General features: G+C 43.5%; 2 protein-coding genes and 1 pseudogene across 2 annotated transcripts in view; 2 read left to right on the top strand and 1 right to left on the bottom strand.

Moving 5' to 3' along the window:
- TAF1A (TATA-box binding protein associated factor, RNA polymerase I subunit A) overlaps positions 1-6,475 on the top strand; it is a 29,762-nt gene extending 23,287 nt beyond the window's left edge. The window contains exons 8-11 of the mRNA XM_059413378.1: positions 368-434; positions 1,165-1,288; positions 3,305-3,459; positions 5,996-6,475. Coding sequence (XP_059269361.1) covers positions 368-434; positions 1,165-1,288; positions 3,305-3,459; positions 5,996-6,108 — 459 coding nt within the window. The 3' untranslated portion in view covers positions 6,109-6,475. The remainder of the gene's footprint in view (positions 1-367; positions 435-1,164; positions 1,289-3,304; positions 3,460-5,995) is intronic.
- Positions 1,334-3,203, bottom strand: LOC132025723 (small ribosomal subunit protein uS17-like; annotated as a pseudogene).
- Positions 6,476-15,581: 9,106 nt separating the features above from the next.
- The window catches only part of HHIPL2 (HHIP like 2), a 25,447-nt gene continuing 24,039 nt past the window's right edge, over positions 15,582-16,989 (top strand). The window contains exon 1 of the mRNA XM_059414116.1: positions 15,582-15,951. Within this exon, the coding sequence (XP_059270099.1) occupies positions 15,631-15,951 (321 nt within the window). The 5' untranslated portion in view covers positions 15,582-15,630. The remainder of the gene's footprint in view (positions 15,952-16,989) is intronic.

The raw sequence follows: 16,989 nt of genomic DNA, 5'->3' as shown, positions 1-16,989 counted from the left end.
ATTTATTTGTTTTTTTCTTTTTTTAAAGATATTCTTTATTTGACAGAGTACAAGCAGGGGGAGTGGCAGGGAGAGGAAGAAGCAGGCTCCTGCTGAGCCGAGAGCCCATTGTGGGGTTCAGTCCCAGGACCCTGGGATCATGACCTGAGCTGAAGGCAGACGCTTAACCAACTGAGCCACCCAGGAGCTGCCAGTCTTCTTTTAAAAAATACATTAGCTGGGACACCTGGCTGGTTCAGTCAGTAGAGTGTGCAACTCTTGATCTTGGGGTTGTGAGTTTGAGCCCACATTGAGTGTAGAGGTTGCTTAAAAGTAAAGAAATGCCTTTGTAATATATACAAATTACAAGATTATTTTTTTCTTCCAGATTTTGTATCAGATTGTACCATCTCATAAATTGATGTTAGAATTCCATAGATTACTGGGAAAGTCAGGTAAATAGTTTTTGTTTTGTATCTCTTTGTGCAGACAAGCTATAGACTAGCAAACTAGGGTCAGTGGGCCAAATCCACCCCCACCTATTTTTGTAAATCAAGTTCTCTTGGAGCACTTTTGTGTTGTCTATGACTTTTATACTACAACAGCAGAGTTGTGTAGTTGTGACAAAGACCATACAGCTCACAAAGCTTAAATATTTACTGGTCCCTTTATAAGAAAAGTATGCTGACTTCTGCTGTAGAATATTAGGTAATAGCACAAGATAAATGGCTTTAATTTGTATAATTCACCTCGTTTTAATCTTTACTACATTTCAGCTCGGTATAGAAAAGCACATACTTCTTCATAGAAGGAAGTCAGCTTAAGTCCAGTAGGTACTGGGGCTATGTCAGTCCCTCATCTGTTAGAAGAGAGGGCAGGTTCTTTAAATAGTGTCCTCCCTCAGTCGAATGTAGCCCATTTAGAAATCAGATCCACCACTCTGACTTCATTAGCTGGAACTAAATTACTGGATTTTTCAGTAATTTACTGAAGAGTATGAATTTCAAAATACTGAAAGAGGTAAGAATTCAGTAATTTACTGGAGAGTATGAGTGTAACGAATTATTTTAAACTGCTAACCAAACTAGAAGGCTTACAACTTAGTAGTATTTTATCAACCAAATAAATATTTTTAGCCTTGTGCACTTCAATACCTTGTGTAAATTCTAACTGTGCCCATTACAGAAAAAGAAGACCACCGTAAACTGGGATTAGAGGTCTTATTTGGAGTCTTAGATTTTGCTGGATGCACTAAAAATATAACTGCTTGGAAATACTTGGCAAAATATCTGAGACAGATTTTAATGGGGTAAGTAAAAGACACAGTGTTTATTATTGGATCAGATCAGTAAAATTTCCCAGTATTTTAGCTGATACCTTTTACTGTTTAAAGTTCTTTGCTTATGTTTTTTGATTTCTTGAACTATGTCTTCAGCTGTTCTGAGTACATCAGAAGCAAGAAAATACATTCCCAAGTGAAACATACAAAAATACTGTCAAGATATTTTATGCTGTCAAAAAAAGTACCATACCTTACCACTGCGGTATTGGGGAAGATGTACGTTTTCAGGTTGGAAATGTTGGCAAACAGTGGTCACCCCCACTCTTCATCGGACTCTTCGTGAAGCTCTTGGTGATCTGTGTCATCATCTTGTAAAATCTCATAGGAAGCAGCTTCTCTCCCAGCTGTTTTCAGTAATTTTCAGTGGGGCTTTGCAGGCCTCATAAGATCATCATAGGTTATGTTCATTCAGCAAATATTTGTTAAGTCCACTGTGAGCTGGATATCTGAAACTACACCTGTGATCATGAGGTCATTAGTGCTACATTTCAAGTGAAAACAGGAGTGGTCCTAGTCATTTTTACTTCGTGAGAGGAAGGAGTTAACTTTGTGATAACGTTAAGGTTCATTTGTTTATCATATCCATTTCAGTTGGTTAGAATCTTTAGCATCGATGGGAACTTGTGTCAGGCTGCAGATATGACTTGACCTTGGAGACAGAAGAGGGCTGATTATAAAGTGTTTTTGGTGTGATAACTAAACCACTTTTCTCATCTACAGCAGCATAAAACCCCCCAACTAACCACAAGAAGGCAAAGAAGTGTACTATTCATTTTTTTAAACCTCTAGAAGTTCTGCCACAGGGCACACATGGGTGCTAATAAATATTTGCTCAATTAAGTTATTGACAAACACTTAGCATTGTCTGGGTTCAACTGTCAAACCTGTGTGTTCACATATTTGTATAATAATGGCATCTTAATTTGAGTAGTAATTTGTAACATACAAAGTAAGGTTTTATAGTTATTTTTAAGTAATAATCATCATAGCTAACATTCATTGAACATTTAGGAAGTACCAGACAATATGCAAAGGTCTTTATATGAGACCACTATACTCCTGGGCCAGTTTAATGACAGTGCTTTGAGATGGGGACCATTAATAGCTTCGTGGAAATTGAGGCTCAGAGAGATTAAGCAACTTGCCCAGGATCACATAGTAAATGGGAGATTGGAGATTCAGATCCAGGATTTTGAGTTCAGGGTGTGTGCTGCTAACCGTTGCGTATACCAAACTGGCTATTTAATTAAATGGAAAGCAGAAATCAAAGAGAACTAAAAAGGATTTGCTTTCATGCATGTGCTATACCATGGGTGGCCGCACGAGAACGTACTTTGAGAACATCTTTCTTGTCATCTTTCCACAGACTTGTGTGTGTGTGTGTGTGACTGGGAAAATAACTATTTTCTTTGGGGGTGTGGACAGATTCCAATCTCAGAATTTCTGGAATTGCTTCTTGGTGCCAGGGGCCTTTATGACTTGGAGCACGTTGAACCACACAGTCTTTCCCAAGGGCTGGCACTTGCCCACTGTGACCATGTCACCAATCTGGACATCCCTGAAGTGGGGGGACAGGTACATGAACATGTTCTTGTGGTGTTTCTTGAAGAAGTACTTTTGGATGTAGTGGAGGTAGTCTTAGCAGATGACAGTGGTCTTCTCAGCTTCATCTTGGTCAGTGACCACACCAGCCAGGATCTGCCCGTGGATAGGGACATTTGTCAGTGTAGGTGCCCTCAGTGGCCTCCTTGGACGTCTTGACTGATGTTTTTGTAGTATGACAGGTGCTTCTCCTTGCCTGTTGCTCCAAGTAGGACCCCCTTCTCATTTTGAGAGATGGTTGGCTGCTTTGGTAGGCAGCCTCAGTCTGAATGTCCAGCATCTTCCCAGCTGCGTGACAAAAGGGCTTTCTTATGTTCAAATTCCGGCAGTATGGTCCACCTCCCATCACTGACCTTCCCGTTTGACATTTTTCTTTTCTAGGAATCACCTTGCCTGGGTTCAAGAAGAGTGGAACTCCAGGAAAAACTGGTGGCCAGACTTTCACTTCAGCTCCTTTTGGGCAAAAAGCGACTGGAAAGAGGATAAAGCATTGGCTTGTGAGAAAGCTTTGGTAGCTGGAATATTGTTAGGAAAAGGTACGAAGGTTTGTTTTCTTCTTATCTAGGCATAGCTTTTGGATGATTTTGAAATTACAAAGTGTGACCATTCATTCGTGCCACAGGTTACTGGGTATAGTAGACATTAGAGGCTGGAGAAATAACTGGGGAATGGGAAAATGGATTTTGAGTTGGAGCCAGCTGATGTGCTAGTCGCGACCGTCTGTGAACTAGAAGCAGCGATTTCATCTTGTTAATTGTGGTGGTTGGTTTTTATGCTGTAACTTGAGTATCTTTAGGGGCTAATTAAGATAGAGGATGCGGGGGCACCTGGGTGGCTCAGTGGGTTAAAGCCTCTGCCTTCAGCTCGGGTCATGATCCCAGGGTCCTGGGATTGAGTCCCGCGTCGGGCTTTCTGCTCGGTGGGGAGCCTGCTTCCTCCTCTCTCTCTCTCTCTCTGCCTACCGTGATCTCTGTCAAATAAATTAATTAATTAAAAAAAAAAAAGATAGAGGATACGGACTGTTTTCACAGCAACTGACATTGTCTACCTTACAGTATTAGAAAGAGAAGAATATTCTCTGGAGATTTCATTGTTGTATAATTGCTGTTATATTTAGTTGTCTGTTCCTACAAGGATGAAACATTTTTCCCTATAAAAAATTATACCTCCTGTAACTTATTTAAAAATCCTCTTAAAAGAAAGGGAAATTGATCTTATCTCTGTGGTCTGTCTTGACTGTGAAAACTCTCACTGCTTTTTGCCACTGCCCGGTGAGGACAGAGATGGGACCGCGGCTGGGTCTGATCGGAGATGAAGCGAATGTCTCCGTGTTCCTGAGTAAGCAGGCTGGTGCTGGAGAATCCGGAGTATCCTAAAGAGCATCTCCAGCTTGGCTTTAGATATGGTGGATACTATTTTGGAGTTAGTATTCTCAGTGAGTGTTTCAGATGGTTACTAAGGTTAATAAAGTGCCAGTTTCTCAGAGGAAAGGGACAAATAAAAGTGAAAGCAATCCTAAGATTTCTGAACACACACCAAGGAACAGAAATGTGATTCAGACTGTGATTTCCTACTTCCTTATGAGCATAGAGGCATCTAGTACAGATACCTAAAGGCGTCTATGTTTGAGCAGAGTCTGAAAACATGGGCTGGTTTTCCAGTTCTGTCATCTTGCCCTGTCACTTAGGTCAGCGAACCTTTGGGAGCCTTCTCTGAGGGGGCTTTGTTAACACCTGTCCTTGATGCTTCCAGGATGGTTGCGAGCATCAGGTGAGCGTCACATCGAAGTGCTTGAGAAATTCAGAAGTACTATCTGAACATTAGGCATAACCATGCCTGGAAAGGGGTCCATCTCTTGTTTTGGGCCTTAGTGTCGGGCTTCAGTCAGTCTGGTCAGGAGTTGAGCTGGTTCTGCTCATTATATCACAGGATTCAAATTCTGGTCATGGTCTGCCTTTGTTCCATGCTTAAGAGTCGGGTGTGGGAGCTGCCTGTCTTCCGTCTCTGCTAAGGCGAGTCAGGCCGTGTCCCCTCGACTCCATGTCTGCTGGCTCGTGAGGAGATAGGAGTTTACTGTAGTTGATTTGGCTTTTTCTCTGTGTTAGGGTGGGAGCAAAATTCTTTTCATCTTTCAGTATTCTAGATAGAAGCAGAGGTCTGTGTCCAAAGTATTTTGTTTTTGCTGAAGTGGTAGGTGTGTTTAGAAATACAGGTTATTAACACCACCCACGCTGCTGCTTCCCAGCTAACAAAATAGTCATTCTGGCACACTGTTTTCAGGGACGATAAAATGGTTACTGGAGGTGCAGTATGTTTCCTAGCAACTTCCCAGAGATGATGGTTGGATTAGATACGTGCTGAGACTATGATGAAAATTAGTTTTTCTTAGGTGATTTATGGTCTCACTCATTTATCAAATTAAAAAAAAAAAAAACCCTGTAATATCTAGTTTACAGTTTTTTAACAGAGATTTGATTCATGTCTGAAATATTTAACCAGTGATCTGCTTAGCACTGTAAGACTGTGACAAGCACGTAGAAGAACTTGTCATAAGCACAAGGCCCCTTTCTCAGAGTTGCACGGTCACCACCCCACTGCCCACTGGGCGCTGGACTAGCCCAGTTCTGATCTCTTCTAACCTGTGAGTTCATCCTAATCCTTCACCTCAGGGTTTGCTTACAGAGAACTTTCTTACTGTTACAGATGCCTCTTGGGCTGTTCAAGCTAACCTTAAAAGGGAAGCGATTGTAATTTGCTTCTGGAGGAGGCATATTCAATACATGAGTATGTGATAATACACCTATCACCTTAACTAGGATTTGGGAGGCAGGGTGGAAAGCCAGATGAAGTGTGCGCTCGAATTATGACGGGTCGGAAACATTTCCGTATGTAGGAAGCATACATTTCACCAGCGGCGGCTCTCAGGATGTGCTCATACTGGTAAACCTCATACAGATCCCCCCATTTTCATAATCATTACTGTGTCAGAGCTGAAGCAACATTTTTTAAAATGTAGAAATATATTTGAAGCATTGGTAAGTATTAAAACTCTTTGTTTATTTTGTTTTTTAGGTTGCAGATATTTTCGGTTTATTTCCAAACAAGATGATGAAGTCTTAAGGAAAAAAATTAAGCGGATAAAGAAGTCAGTGGAAAATCACAGTATTGTAAATCCAGGACTCTGATGTTGAATACTAGTTATTTCAGATGAGGAGCTACCGAATAGTAGCTCAGTGGGTAATTGCTGAATGTATTATTTATCTGGTGTTTCTAGGAGGAGAGTTTATATGGCTGCCAAAAAGTTATTTTTATATTTTTCTGTATTTTTTTATTATAATTATATGTAAAGAAACAGTCTCAGTGCCTTTGTTCTTTGTAAGTACATATTTTTCCTTGTTTGTACTGTGAAATACAATATTTATAGTGGAATAACCTCCACATAAGAAATATATTTGTTTAATGTATAGAGAGTACAGCTGTAGAGCAGTGACTGCCATTTGCGAATAATGTGCTTCTATTGTGCAATAAACACAGCTTGTATTGTTAAGTGAATTTATATTCTTCTTTAATTTTTTTTTTAAGATTTTTTTTTAATTGATTCATTTGACAGAGATCACAAGTAGGCAGAGAGGAGGAAGCAGGCTCCCCGCTGAGCAGAGAGCCTGATGTGGGGCTCTATCCCAGGACCCTGAGATTATGACCTGGGTTGAAGGCAGAGGCTTAACCCACTGAGCCACCCAGGTGCATGCCCCTCTTCTTTAAGATTCTGAATGATCCATGTTAGGTTTGCCATCATAAAGAATATAGTAGAGGACACCTGGGTGACTGTAGGTTGAGTGTTTAGCTCTTGATTTTGGCTTTGAGTCATGATCTCAGGGTCGTGAGATCGAGCCCTTCATGGGGCTCCGCACTTAGTGGGGGTGGGGGGGGGTCTGCTTCTGTCCCTCTACCCTTCCCCTGCTCCCAGGTGCTTGGAGGCTCATGTGTGTGCATGCTCTCTCACTCGCTCTCTCTCAAATAAATAAATTTTTTTTAAATTATATATATGTCATGAGTTCTGTTGAGGATTTTGGAAACAGAGAAGGATTTAGGAAAGGAATCCACTTCCTTTTTTGGTATTAGGACAAGGGGCAAAGGGTGCCTTTGTCAAGTGTGAGGTCTCAAGAGACTGGTCGGCTTGAATTCTGGGTTTATCACTAGGTAATTCTGTGACTTCCTGGGCAGGTTACTGAGCTTTCATAGTTCCTTTACCCATGGATGAGAGACAGTAGAATTTATCTTATCAGATTGCTCTGAATAATGAAAAATATAGTGAACGCCTAGGGTAATAATTAATACTTAACAAATCTTAAGTAAGTGACCATCCTTCATCCTGGTTTTAGACACTAAGTAACAGGAACTAAATAAAGATAATTTAAAGTCTTGTTTTCTCCTAGAAACCTCTGAAATACAGATATTGTATGATAGTTGGGTTAATGCTTCCTACTAAAACACCCCTGTCTTTCAAGCTGCGTACCGTGCAGCCATCAACCTTGGACTTGAGGGCTTCACACACATTTGCGACCACTCAGTCCACACGGTTCCTCCTTGCTCACCTGCCCCAAACTCTGATCTCTGGCTCACCAGCTTAGTGGGACTGTCATGCTTTGCTTGGACTCTGACGCAATGCACTGCACAGAAGTCCCAAGACAGAGAGGTTAGACTATTATTGTAGAACTTACTTTATGAGTTTCAGTTTAGTATAATGCCAGTCTTGTGTTGTCTGTTGCCCACTACTTTGAAAACAGTTGTCTCATGTATTTTATCTAGATTAAATGATATGTTAACTAACTAAATTAAAATTAGGACCTTTTTCCTATCAAAGATCCCTTTAAGAAAATTAAGTACAGGGGCGTCTGGGTGGCTCAGTGGGTTAAAGCCTCTGCCTTCGACTCAGGTCATGATCCCAGGGTCCTGGGATCGAGCCCCACATCGGGCTTTCTGCTCTTTCCTGCTTCCTCCTCTCTCTCTCTCTCTCTCTGCCTGCCTCTCTGCCTACTTGTGATCTCTGTCTGTCAAATAAATAAATAAAATCTTTAAAAAAAAAAAAAGAAAAGAAAATTAAGTACAGCCTATTAAAAGAAAGAAATATTTGTGGGGCACCTGGCTGGCTCAGGCAGTAGAGCATGTGACTCTTGACCTCTGGGTTGTAAGGTTGAGCTCCATGTTGGGTATAGAGATTACTTAAATTTTTTTTAAAAAAGGAAAAAAAAGTCTTGTTGAGAAAAAGATTTCAACATATACTTTAGTCATGACTAAGATGTTTATATGTGTAAGTATTTGCACTGCATGAACTGACAAAAGATTCAAATAAATTCAAATCAGTAAGCAGGACAAAGAACCCAAGAGAAACAGTGGACCAAGCTCATGAACAAGTATTTCACAGCAAAGGGTAAACATGGACCATAAACACATAAGCCAAGGAGATGCAAATCCAGAGTGGAGTGGGATACCAGTTCAGACCCATTCAGTGAGCAAAAATGGAGATACTGAGGTTGAAGAGATGTGGATCCACAGAGTCTCTCATAGTAGCTGATGGGATGTAAAATACTGTAGTCATTTTGCTTTACCATTTACTAAGACTGTCCTTGAGTGTTTACTTGGGAAATGCTTGTACCTGTAAGCCAAGAGACAACAGCACTGTTCATCATAGTGGAAAAACTAGGGGAAAAAAACCCACAAATGCCCATTGGCATGAGATTGGACAAATTGTGGTAGAGTCATGTAAAGAAAGATGAATAAACCGTAGCTTTATCCATCAGCGTAGGCGGATCTCACTTGACATACCGGGTGGGAGAAATGAGTCCCAACTTACTACTTCCTGCCTCCCTAGAGTTCAAACTATAAAGTTCCAACTAATGACTAAAATGTTTATAAATGCATACAGATTGTGATGAAACCCCATATAAATAAAACAGGTGGTAACCTCTGGATGGGAGAGGCAGAGCAATAGGGTGGAGGAAAAGCAGGGTAAGGGAGATGAATTACTGCTAATAGTCTGTTTTAATGAGGCGGCAGGCTATTCCTGGACTAATGTTGATGGTGTATCATGGGCCAAGGATTGTGATTTACTGCATTTGGTGCACTTCAGGCTACTTTGAACAATGAAAAGGACCATACAATATAGAATCCATTTATATGAAATGTCCAGAGTAGGCAAGTCTACAGAAATGGAAGAAAGTACATTAGAGATCGCCTAGGGCAGGGGAAGGGAGGTGCATGGGAAGATGAGGCGGGAGTGATAACCAAAGGGTCCAGGGTTTCTTTTGGGGGTGATGAAAAATATCCCCAATTTGGGGTGATGGTTTCACAATTCCCTCTGTTGAATATATTAAAAAGCATTTAATTGTACACTTGAAATGAGATTACTCTCTGGTGTGCGAATTTTATCAATGACACTTAAAGAAATATTAATGACACAAAATATTAATGACACAAAAAGAAATAAAACCAAAAAATCAATAAGCTTTGTGGAGTCAGAAAGGTCTGGATTCAACAAAGCACCTCACCTAACTGAGCCTCAGGTTTAGTCTATAAAATGGGGTGATCTGAAAAATGTTTAGCATGACTCTTGATGTGCTTTTCTCAATAAATGGTAACATTTGTTATTATGAACAAAACAAAAAAAAAAAGGAAAGAAACTGAACAATGAACACAAGACCTAACTATTCTTTAATGAAGGAGTAAATGTGGCCTTTTTGGATCTAGCTATTTATCCATATTTATAGCACAAGGGGTTTTTTTGGCTGGATTGGATTAGAATGTATTTTAAATATTTCAAAAGGAAATAAGCAGACCCTTGATGGGTGTGGTCTACAAATCCCAAGGCTAACATCTGAATAAGTTAATTTTAAAAATTAACCTATTTGAGGGGTGCCTGGGTGGCTCAGTGGGTTAAAGCCTCTGCCTTCGGCTCAGGTCATGATCCTGGGGTCCTGGAATCGAGCCCCACATCGGGCTCTGTGCTCAGCGGGGAGCCTGCTTCCCCCACACCCCGCCACCGCCGCCTGCCTCTCTGCCTACTTGTGATCTCTGTCAGTCAAGTGAATAAATAAAATCTTTTAAAATTTTTAATGTATTTGGGGTGCCTGGCTGGCTCGGTGCTTGGAGCACGTGACTCCCTATCTAGGAGTTGTGAGTTTGAGCCCCATGGTGGGTGTGGAGTCAAGTTAAAAAGAAAAAAGAAAGTTTAAAAACTTGTTTGAAACTCTTCCTCCATCCAAGATTCATGCTCCCCAAAGAAATAATCACACACCAAATAAAAGTCCTCTTCAGACTTCCAAAGAACCTTCTCTGTGGGTCCAGACAGATGCAGATGTCTGCTTTAACTCAGTAAGTAGAGGCAGATCCTGAGTTTCTGTCCCGTCAGCCCCATGATGACAGTTGCCCGCTGTCTGCTTAAAGCTCCCCTTATGCCTCTACCAAGAATTCACATAATCTTACCAACATACTCTTCAGTTGGCTGGCTGTGTCTGTTTTCCAAATGAAGATAAACAAGTAGAAGTGATTGCTGTGCTCTCATGTTTTGATACATCGTGATGGAATGCACAAGATCTGCGCTATATTCCAGAACACCTAAATTTAATTTTTTGATTTTTGTTTTTTTAAAGATTTTTATTTATTTTAGAGAGAGAGTGAGAGAGCATGCAAGCAGGGGGAGGAGCAGAGGGAGAGGGACAAGCCGACTCCGTGCTCAGTGTGGAGCCCAATGGAGGGCTCGATCCCACGACATGAGCCGAAATCAGGAGTCAGACGCTTAACTACTTAGATGACTAAGCCACCCAGTTGTTCCAGAATACCTAAATTTTATTGCCGTTTTTCCCATTCACCCAAAGCAGGACCCTAAACATTTCATGGAGCATCTCTGAGATAATTCAATTGTCTGTATGTTGGGAATACAGCATTTCCTCTTTACCTCAGAGAATTTTTGTGAAGTTCAAAGGAGATTAGGAAATAGTTCATAAACTGTAATACAAATGAAGAGAGTTATTAATACATTCCCTAACCTCAAACACATCTATTCATTTCCATACAGTGAGAAGGCAGATAAACCAAGAGAGAAAACTGAACTATATGGAAGGGGGTGAGCTAGAACACTTCTTTTTCTACTTTTTTCTGTCTTATTCCATGACATGATGCTAGAATAAACACCAAACCCGAACCTTCCAACAATATTTTTGAAAGGCATTTGCCAGGGGTGCCTGGTGGGCTCAGCTGGAAGAGAATAGGCAACTTTGATCTCGGGGTCATGACTTTGAGCCTGAAGTTGGGCGTAAAGGTTACTAAAAAAATAAACTTAAAAAAAAAAAAAAGTGCCCTTGCTATATGAAATAGTGTGTTGGGTTGAAATGGGTTGAACTGTGTATTCCCAAAAAGATATGGTGAAGACCTAAGCTCCAGTCCTTCACAGCAGTGACCTTGTTTGGAGGGAGGGTCTTTATGGAGATGAGCTAAAGTAAGGTCATGAAGGTGGGCCTAATCCGAAATGACTGTGTCCTCATAAAAGGAAAATCTGGACATAGACACACACAAACAGAATTCCATGCGAACACAAAGACGGAAAATGGGATATCGTATCCTCAGGCTGAGGAACTTTCTAGATTACCGGTAAACAGATTCTTCATGGCCCTGAGAGGAACCAACCCTGCTGTCACCTTGACCTCTGTCTTCTAGGCTTCAGAAACATGAGGCACCTGCTGTTTCAGCCCCAGTTTGTGATACTTTGTTACAACAGCCCCAGCAAATGAATACAGTATTTTTTTTTTAAAGTTCTGTGTCTGAGTATCAGTAACAGTCAAAACTTGTTTCCTGGTCTTCTCCATCTGTACCTCGTCTGAGCACCCTGCTTAACCCTCCTGAGGATTTTCTTAGCCACTCCAGCCTGATGCCCTGTCTTCCTCCTGGGGGTTCCTAGTGGCAAGTTTGTTCCTCATTATTAGCTTCATATCATCTGCCTAGTGTTACTTGGTCCTTTCTTCTCAGAGCATAAACTCCTTGAAAAAGTATGTTTTGTGCATTCGTTTTCTGTCAAACATTCCTCCTTCAGCATAATGCTTTGTGCATGATAATAGCATATCGATGGTAAATTAATAACTGCATAATGATTATATAATCACATATGTAATTATATTGAAAATATTATGTTGTCCCATCTGAAATATTGCATCTTTTAATAATCAGAAATGTATGTGTCAATATGTCTGGTGGAACCTACTAGCTGATCTTTTCCTGGTAATTTTAAAATCCCTCTTTGCCTAAAATATTAAGATCTGATTTGAATTTATATGTCCTGGGTGGATAGGAATTATTATGTCCAAGGTTTTTTGTTTTGTTTTTTAAATTTTACTTATTTATTGAGAGAGAGAGAGTGTGTGTGTGCGTGCACGAGTAGAGGGAGAAGCAGAGGGAGAAAGACAAGCAAAGTCCCCTTCTGAGCATGGACCAGGTCTCAGGGCTTGATCCCATGACCCATGAGATCATGACCTGAGCTGAAGCCAAGAGTTGGGCACTCAACAAACTGAGCTAAACTTCTTTATTTTTCTTATTATTTTTAAAAGATTTTTACTGCCCTCCCTGGGATTACGACCTGAGCCGAAGGCAGACACTGAACCCCCTAGGTCACCCAGGTATCCCTGCTATAATTCTTTAAACACAGTCATTAAGAATTATTTTCCGAGAAGCAGGCATTCCTTTTGAACTCAGTATATTTTGTGACAAAGACAAAACTGAGACATAAATGTCAATAAAAGACCTAAAAGTACTTTCAGGTCCCACATGGAATGAGAGAATGCACTGATTCTTACACCTCATGGGGTCAGGCTGTTACCTCCCATTTCCGAGAAGGTCATGGTGCATGAGTCCGCTGGCTACAGTTGGCCATCGTGTTTGTCCCTCCTCCTGCCCAAGGCTTCCAGAGCGATGACGTTATCTAACCTTCCAGCAAACAGTCCTGTGGAAACAGCACAGTCACCAGTGACTCATGGGTGTGGTATTATGTTTTAAAAACCAGTATTCAACTAGGGATGTTACTGAACAGTACAAATAGGAAAGCAGAGATGTGTTGTCGAATATTCTTAATGACTCCCTCCTCCTGACTTTTCCCTTAGTTATAAGAATGATGTTTGTTTGTATTTTAGGTGCCACCGGGGCCTTCGTAAGCCACAGCACACACTTGACTAGACTGGGGCTCCTTGTGCCCTCTTGAGGACACCCTGGAAAGGCTCTTCTGGGTGATGAGCAGGAACCCTCCATACAAGCCCATCTAGGCTGAGAAGAATCTTGATTTCATCTGCATTTCAGAGGGCAATTTTTGCCCATAAGGAAATTTGAGGGTGTAGTAGAGCCATGGAAGGTACCAGAAGGAAAGTGAACTCTGGTGATGCCTCTGCAGGCTTATGCCCAGGTTCAGGCTTCTGTCTGGGTTTGGGGTTGTTTGAGTTTGGGACTCCATGTCCTTCATCCACTCATTCCATATATATATATGCATATATAATCTATATAATGTAATATAATGTATAATATATAAAATATAATATATATAATACATTTTCTTAGCAAACTCAACACCCAAAGAACAAATAATCCAATCAAGTAATGGGCAGAGGACATGAACAGACATTTCTGCAAAGAAGACATCCAGATGTCCAACAGACACATGAAAAAATGCTCCACATCACTTGGCATCAGGGAAATACAAATCAAAACCACAATGAGATACCACCTCACACCAGTCAGAATGGCTAAAATTAACAAGTCAAGAAATGACAGATGCTGGCGAGGATGTGGAGAGAGGAGAACCCGCCTACACTGTAGGTGGGAATGCAAGCTGGTGCAACCACTCTGGAAAACCATGTGGAGGTTCCTCAAAAAACTGAAAATAGAGCTACCCTATGACCCAGCAATTGCACTACTGGGTATATATCCTAAGACACAAACGTGGTGCTCCAAAGGGGCACGTGCACCTGAATGTTTATAGCAGCAATGTCCATAATAGCCAAATTATGGAAAGAACCTAGATGTCCATCAATAGATGAATGTATAAAGAAGATGTGGTATATATACACAATGGAATACTATGCAGCCATCAAAAGAAGTGAAATCTTGCCATTTGCGACGACGTGGATGGAACTAGAGGGTATCATGCTTAGCTAAATAAATCAATTGGAGAAAGACAACTATCATATGATCTCCCTGATATGAGGAAGTGGAGATGCAACATGGGGGGGGTTGGGGGGGTAGGAAAAGAATAAAAATGAAAGAAGGTGGGATTGGGAGGGAGACAAACCTTTTAAGATTCAATCTCAAAAAACAGACTGAAGGTTGCTGGGGGGAGGGTGGGTGGGCGGGAAGGTGGAATTATGGACATTGGGGAGGGTATGTGCTATGATGAGTGCTTTGAAGTGTGTAAACCTGGCGATTCACAGACCTGTAGCCCCGGGGATAAAAATACATTATATGTTTATTTAAAAAAAATAAATTTAATAAAAAAAGAAAAATATATATAATACTATATATATATATATATATATATATATATATATATTTAAATTTTATTTTTTGAGAGAAGGGTGAGGGGCAGAGGGAGAGAGAGAATCTCACACAGACTCCATGACCAGTGCTAAGCATGATGTGGGTCTTGATCTCACAACCCTGAGATCATGACCTGGACTGAAATCAGAAGCGGCTGCTTAAGGGACTGAACCACCCAGGTGCCCCTCATTTAAGAAATATTGATCCAAGCCTTGTTATGTGCAAGGGACAGGTATAAAGTGAAACACATTCTTAAATGCTAATGTTGAAACATATCCTAAGTGCAGAGGTGTGCCCTGAGAGCGAGCATAGAGCATAGCGCTGGCACAAATACAGACCCAGATGTTCTATGATTGCTGGGGACGCTGTCCAGTAGCCCCCATTGCTGACTCCTTGTTTCCCGGGGGCCACGCTCCCTCCTTTCTTTTTGCTCCTGCTGGGGATGTAGGATTTACATGGCACGTCCTCTCTTCCTACCACTGCAAGGATGGCCCTCTCCGGATCACAGGGACCGCATGGCTCCCCGTGCCTCCTCCTACCGGCTCCCCCTGCCTCCCCCTACTGCCCCTCCCTGTTCTCAGATCCCTGTCCAAGTCCCGGTGGTGCCATTCAGCACTAAAGGAAGGTTCGCATCTTCCCCTTGCACACTCCGACCCCTGGGACTACGTAGTCCGTAATCCGACGTGTTCTCTCTGGGAGACTCCCAGCAGCTCAGGCTTGTGAAAAAAACTATAAACAAAGTGTGAATTTCCTGTCCCCCCGCCCCCACCCTGAGGAATTCTTAGCAGTTTTCGTGAATCCCAGCAGACCTGCCATTGATACCACCGAACCTTTTCCTAAGAAGCCATGCACCCCAATGACTCGGCAGTAAGGGTCAGAACTTGGACCAGCTTCATGTTTAGGCGGGATTGGAGGGGACAGGGACACCTCTCACTGTTTTCATAGGAGGCACCTGGCTACCCACACCGCTGAAGGGGGGCACTGCTCACAAACCACCTCAGGGAACTCCTTGGGGGCGGGGATAGAAGGAAGGAAGAAAACACCCTGGGGGTAGAGAGTGCAGGGTTGGGGAGGGAGGGAACTAGAGCACAGCAGGGGAGCCAACCTGAGCGGGCAGCCAGAGTCTTCCAGAGCCCAAAATGCTGAGGACATCCACTCCTGGGGGTGCTCTGAGCAGCTGGGCCCTCAGACTCCCTACTTCTTCTGGCATCTTCCACCTCTGCCTCACATTCTGGTTGGGCCAGATGAGCTTGCTGCAGGGACACCCCCAGTGCCTGGATTATGGGCCCCCCTTCCAGCCCCCGGTGCACCTCGAGTTTTGCTCAGACTACGAGTCTTTCGGCTGCTGTGACCAGCACAAAGACCGCCGCCTCGCTGCTCGGTACAAGGACATCATGGATTACTTTGACCTCAGGGGCCATGAGCTGTGTGGGGGCTATATTAAGGACATCCTCTGCCAGGTAGGCCTGAGTGAAACCCTGTACGGTAGTGAGGGAGCCAGCTTGGCAAAGTGCGGGTGCTGGGCTTGGTGGCGTGGGTCCTGGGGCGAGGGGGGTGGGGGAGCTCCTTGGCCACCGGCCCTTTAGAAAGCTCTCCTGGCAGCTGCCTCACCGTAGAGCTCGGGTCTCTGGATGGGCACACGGAAGCGAGGGGGTGCTGGGTTTGGTTTCCACCTGGAGACCAGAGGTCTCCCCCTGGGGTCCGCTGGTCCTTGGGCTTTCTCACCCCGAAGGCGGAGATGGGTGTCCCCCATGGAGCTCTCCTGGCAGCGTTGCCTTGAGTTCCCCCTGCACTGCCCTGGGAGCGGGGCGCAGTGCCCAGCCGCGGTGGTTACCGAGGCCTTGGAGGGAGTGTGGCACCTGCTGGGACCCATTTGTGCCAGGGGGGTCTCTCTGGTGTGATGGGTGTGATGATGGTGGTGGCAGAGTCCCGGGGCTCTTCCCGGCATTCTGGAGCTGGGCTGACAGGGCTTCAAGCCCCTGGGAGACAGTGACTCACAAAGGTTCTGCTCCTGCAGGCTCTCCAAGGGCCAAAATCCACATCCCTGGCAGGCATCCCCCATCACCGAACTCTGGGAAGAGGGGTTCAGGGTGCAGGGGAGAGTCGCCCTAGAGGAGGGCCGCTGAGAAAGGCTGCCGTGGGAAGGGGTGCGCTCACGAGGTGGTGGGGGCGAAGAGGCGGGGAGTCCAGGCAGACCTGTGGTCTGGGACCCCGCTGAGCCTGTCCGCGCATCCGCTGGGCCCTCCCGCCGCCACCCCTCCGAGCGCACTGGCCGCCCCCTCTCCCTATGGGCAGGGCACACCGCAGATCGCGCCGCAGAAGCCAGCCACCAGGGTGGCATCTGGGGCTGTACCCTCCTACCTCAGGCACCACTCCTCAGCGGGGAAGAGGAGAATTAACTCCGGGATAACCATGGGGGGCCGAAGCTGGGCTCTTCTGAGCTACACCAAGATCGTTCGTTTTGAGATGCCCCCTAGTGAATGTCTCCACCCTCCCCA

This window comes from Mustela nigripes, chromosome 10 (genome assembly GCF_022355385.1).
Source record: "Mustela nigripes isolate SB6536 chromosome 10, MUSNIG.SB6536, whole genome shotgun sequence".
NCBI classification, from domain to species: domain Eukaryota; kingdom Metazoa; phylum Chordata; class Mammalia; order Carnivora; family Mustelidae; genus Mustela; species Mustela nigripes.
The sequence above is the reverse complement of the archived record's forward strand: the minus strand, read 5'-3'. Positions and strand labels throughout refer to the sequence as shown.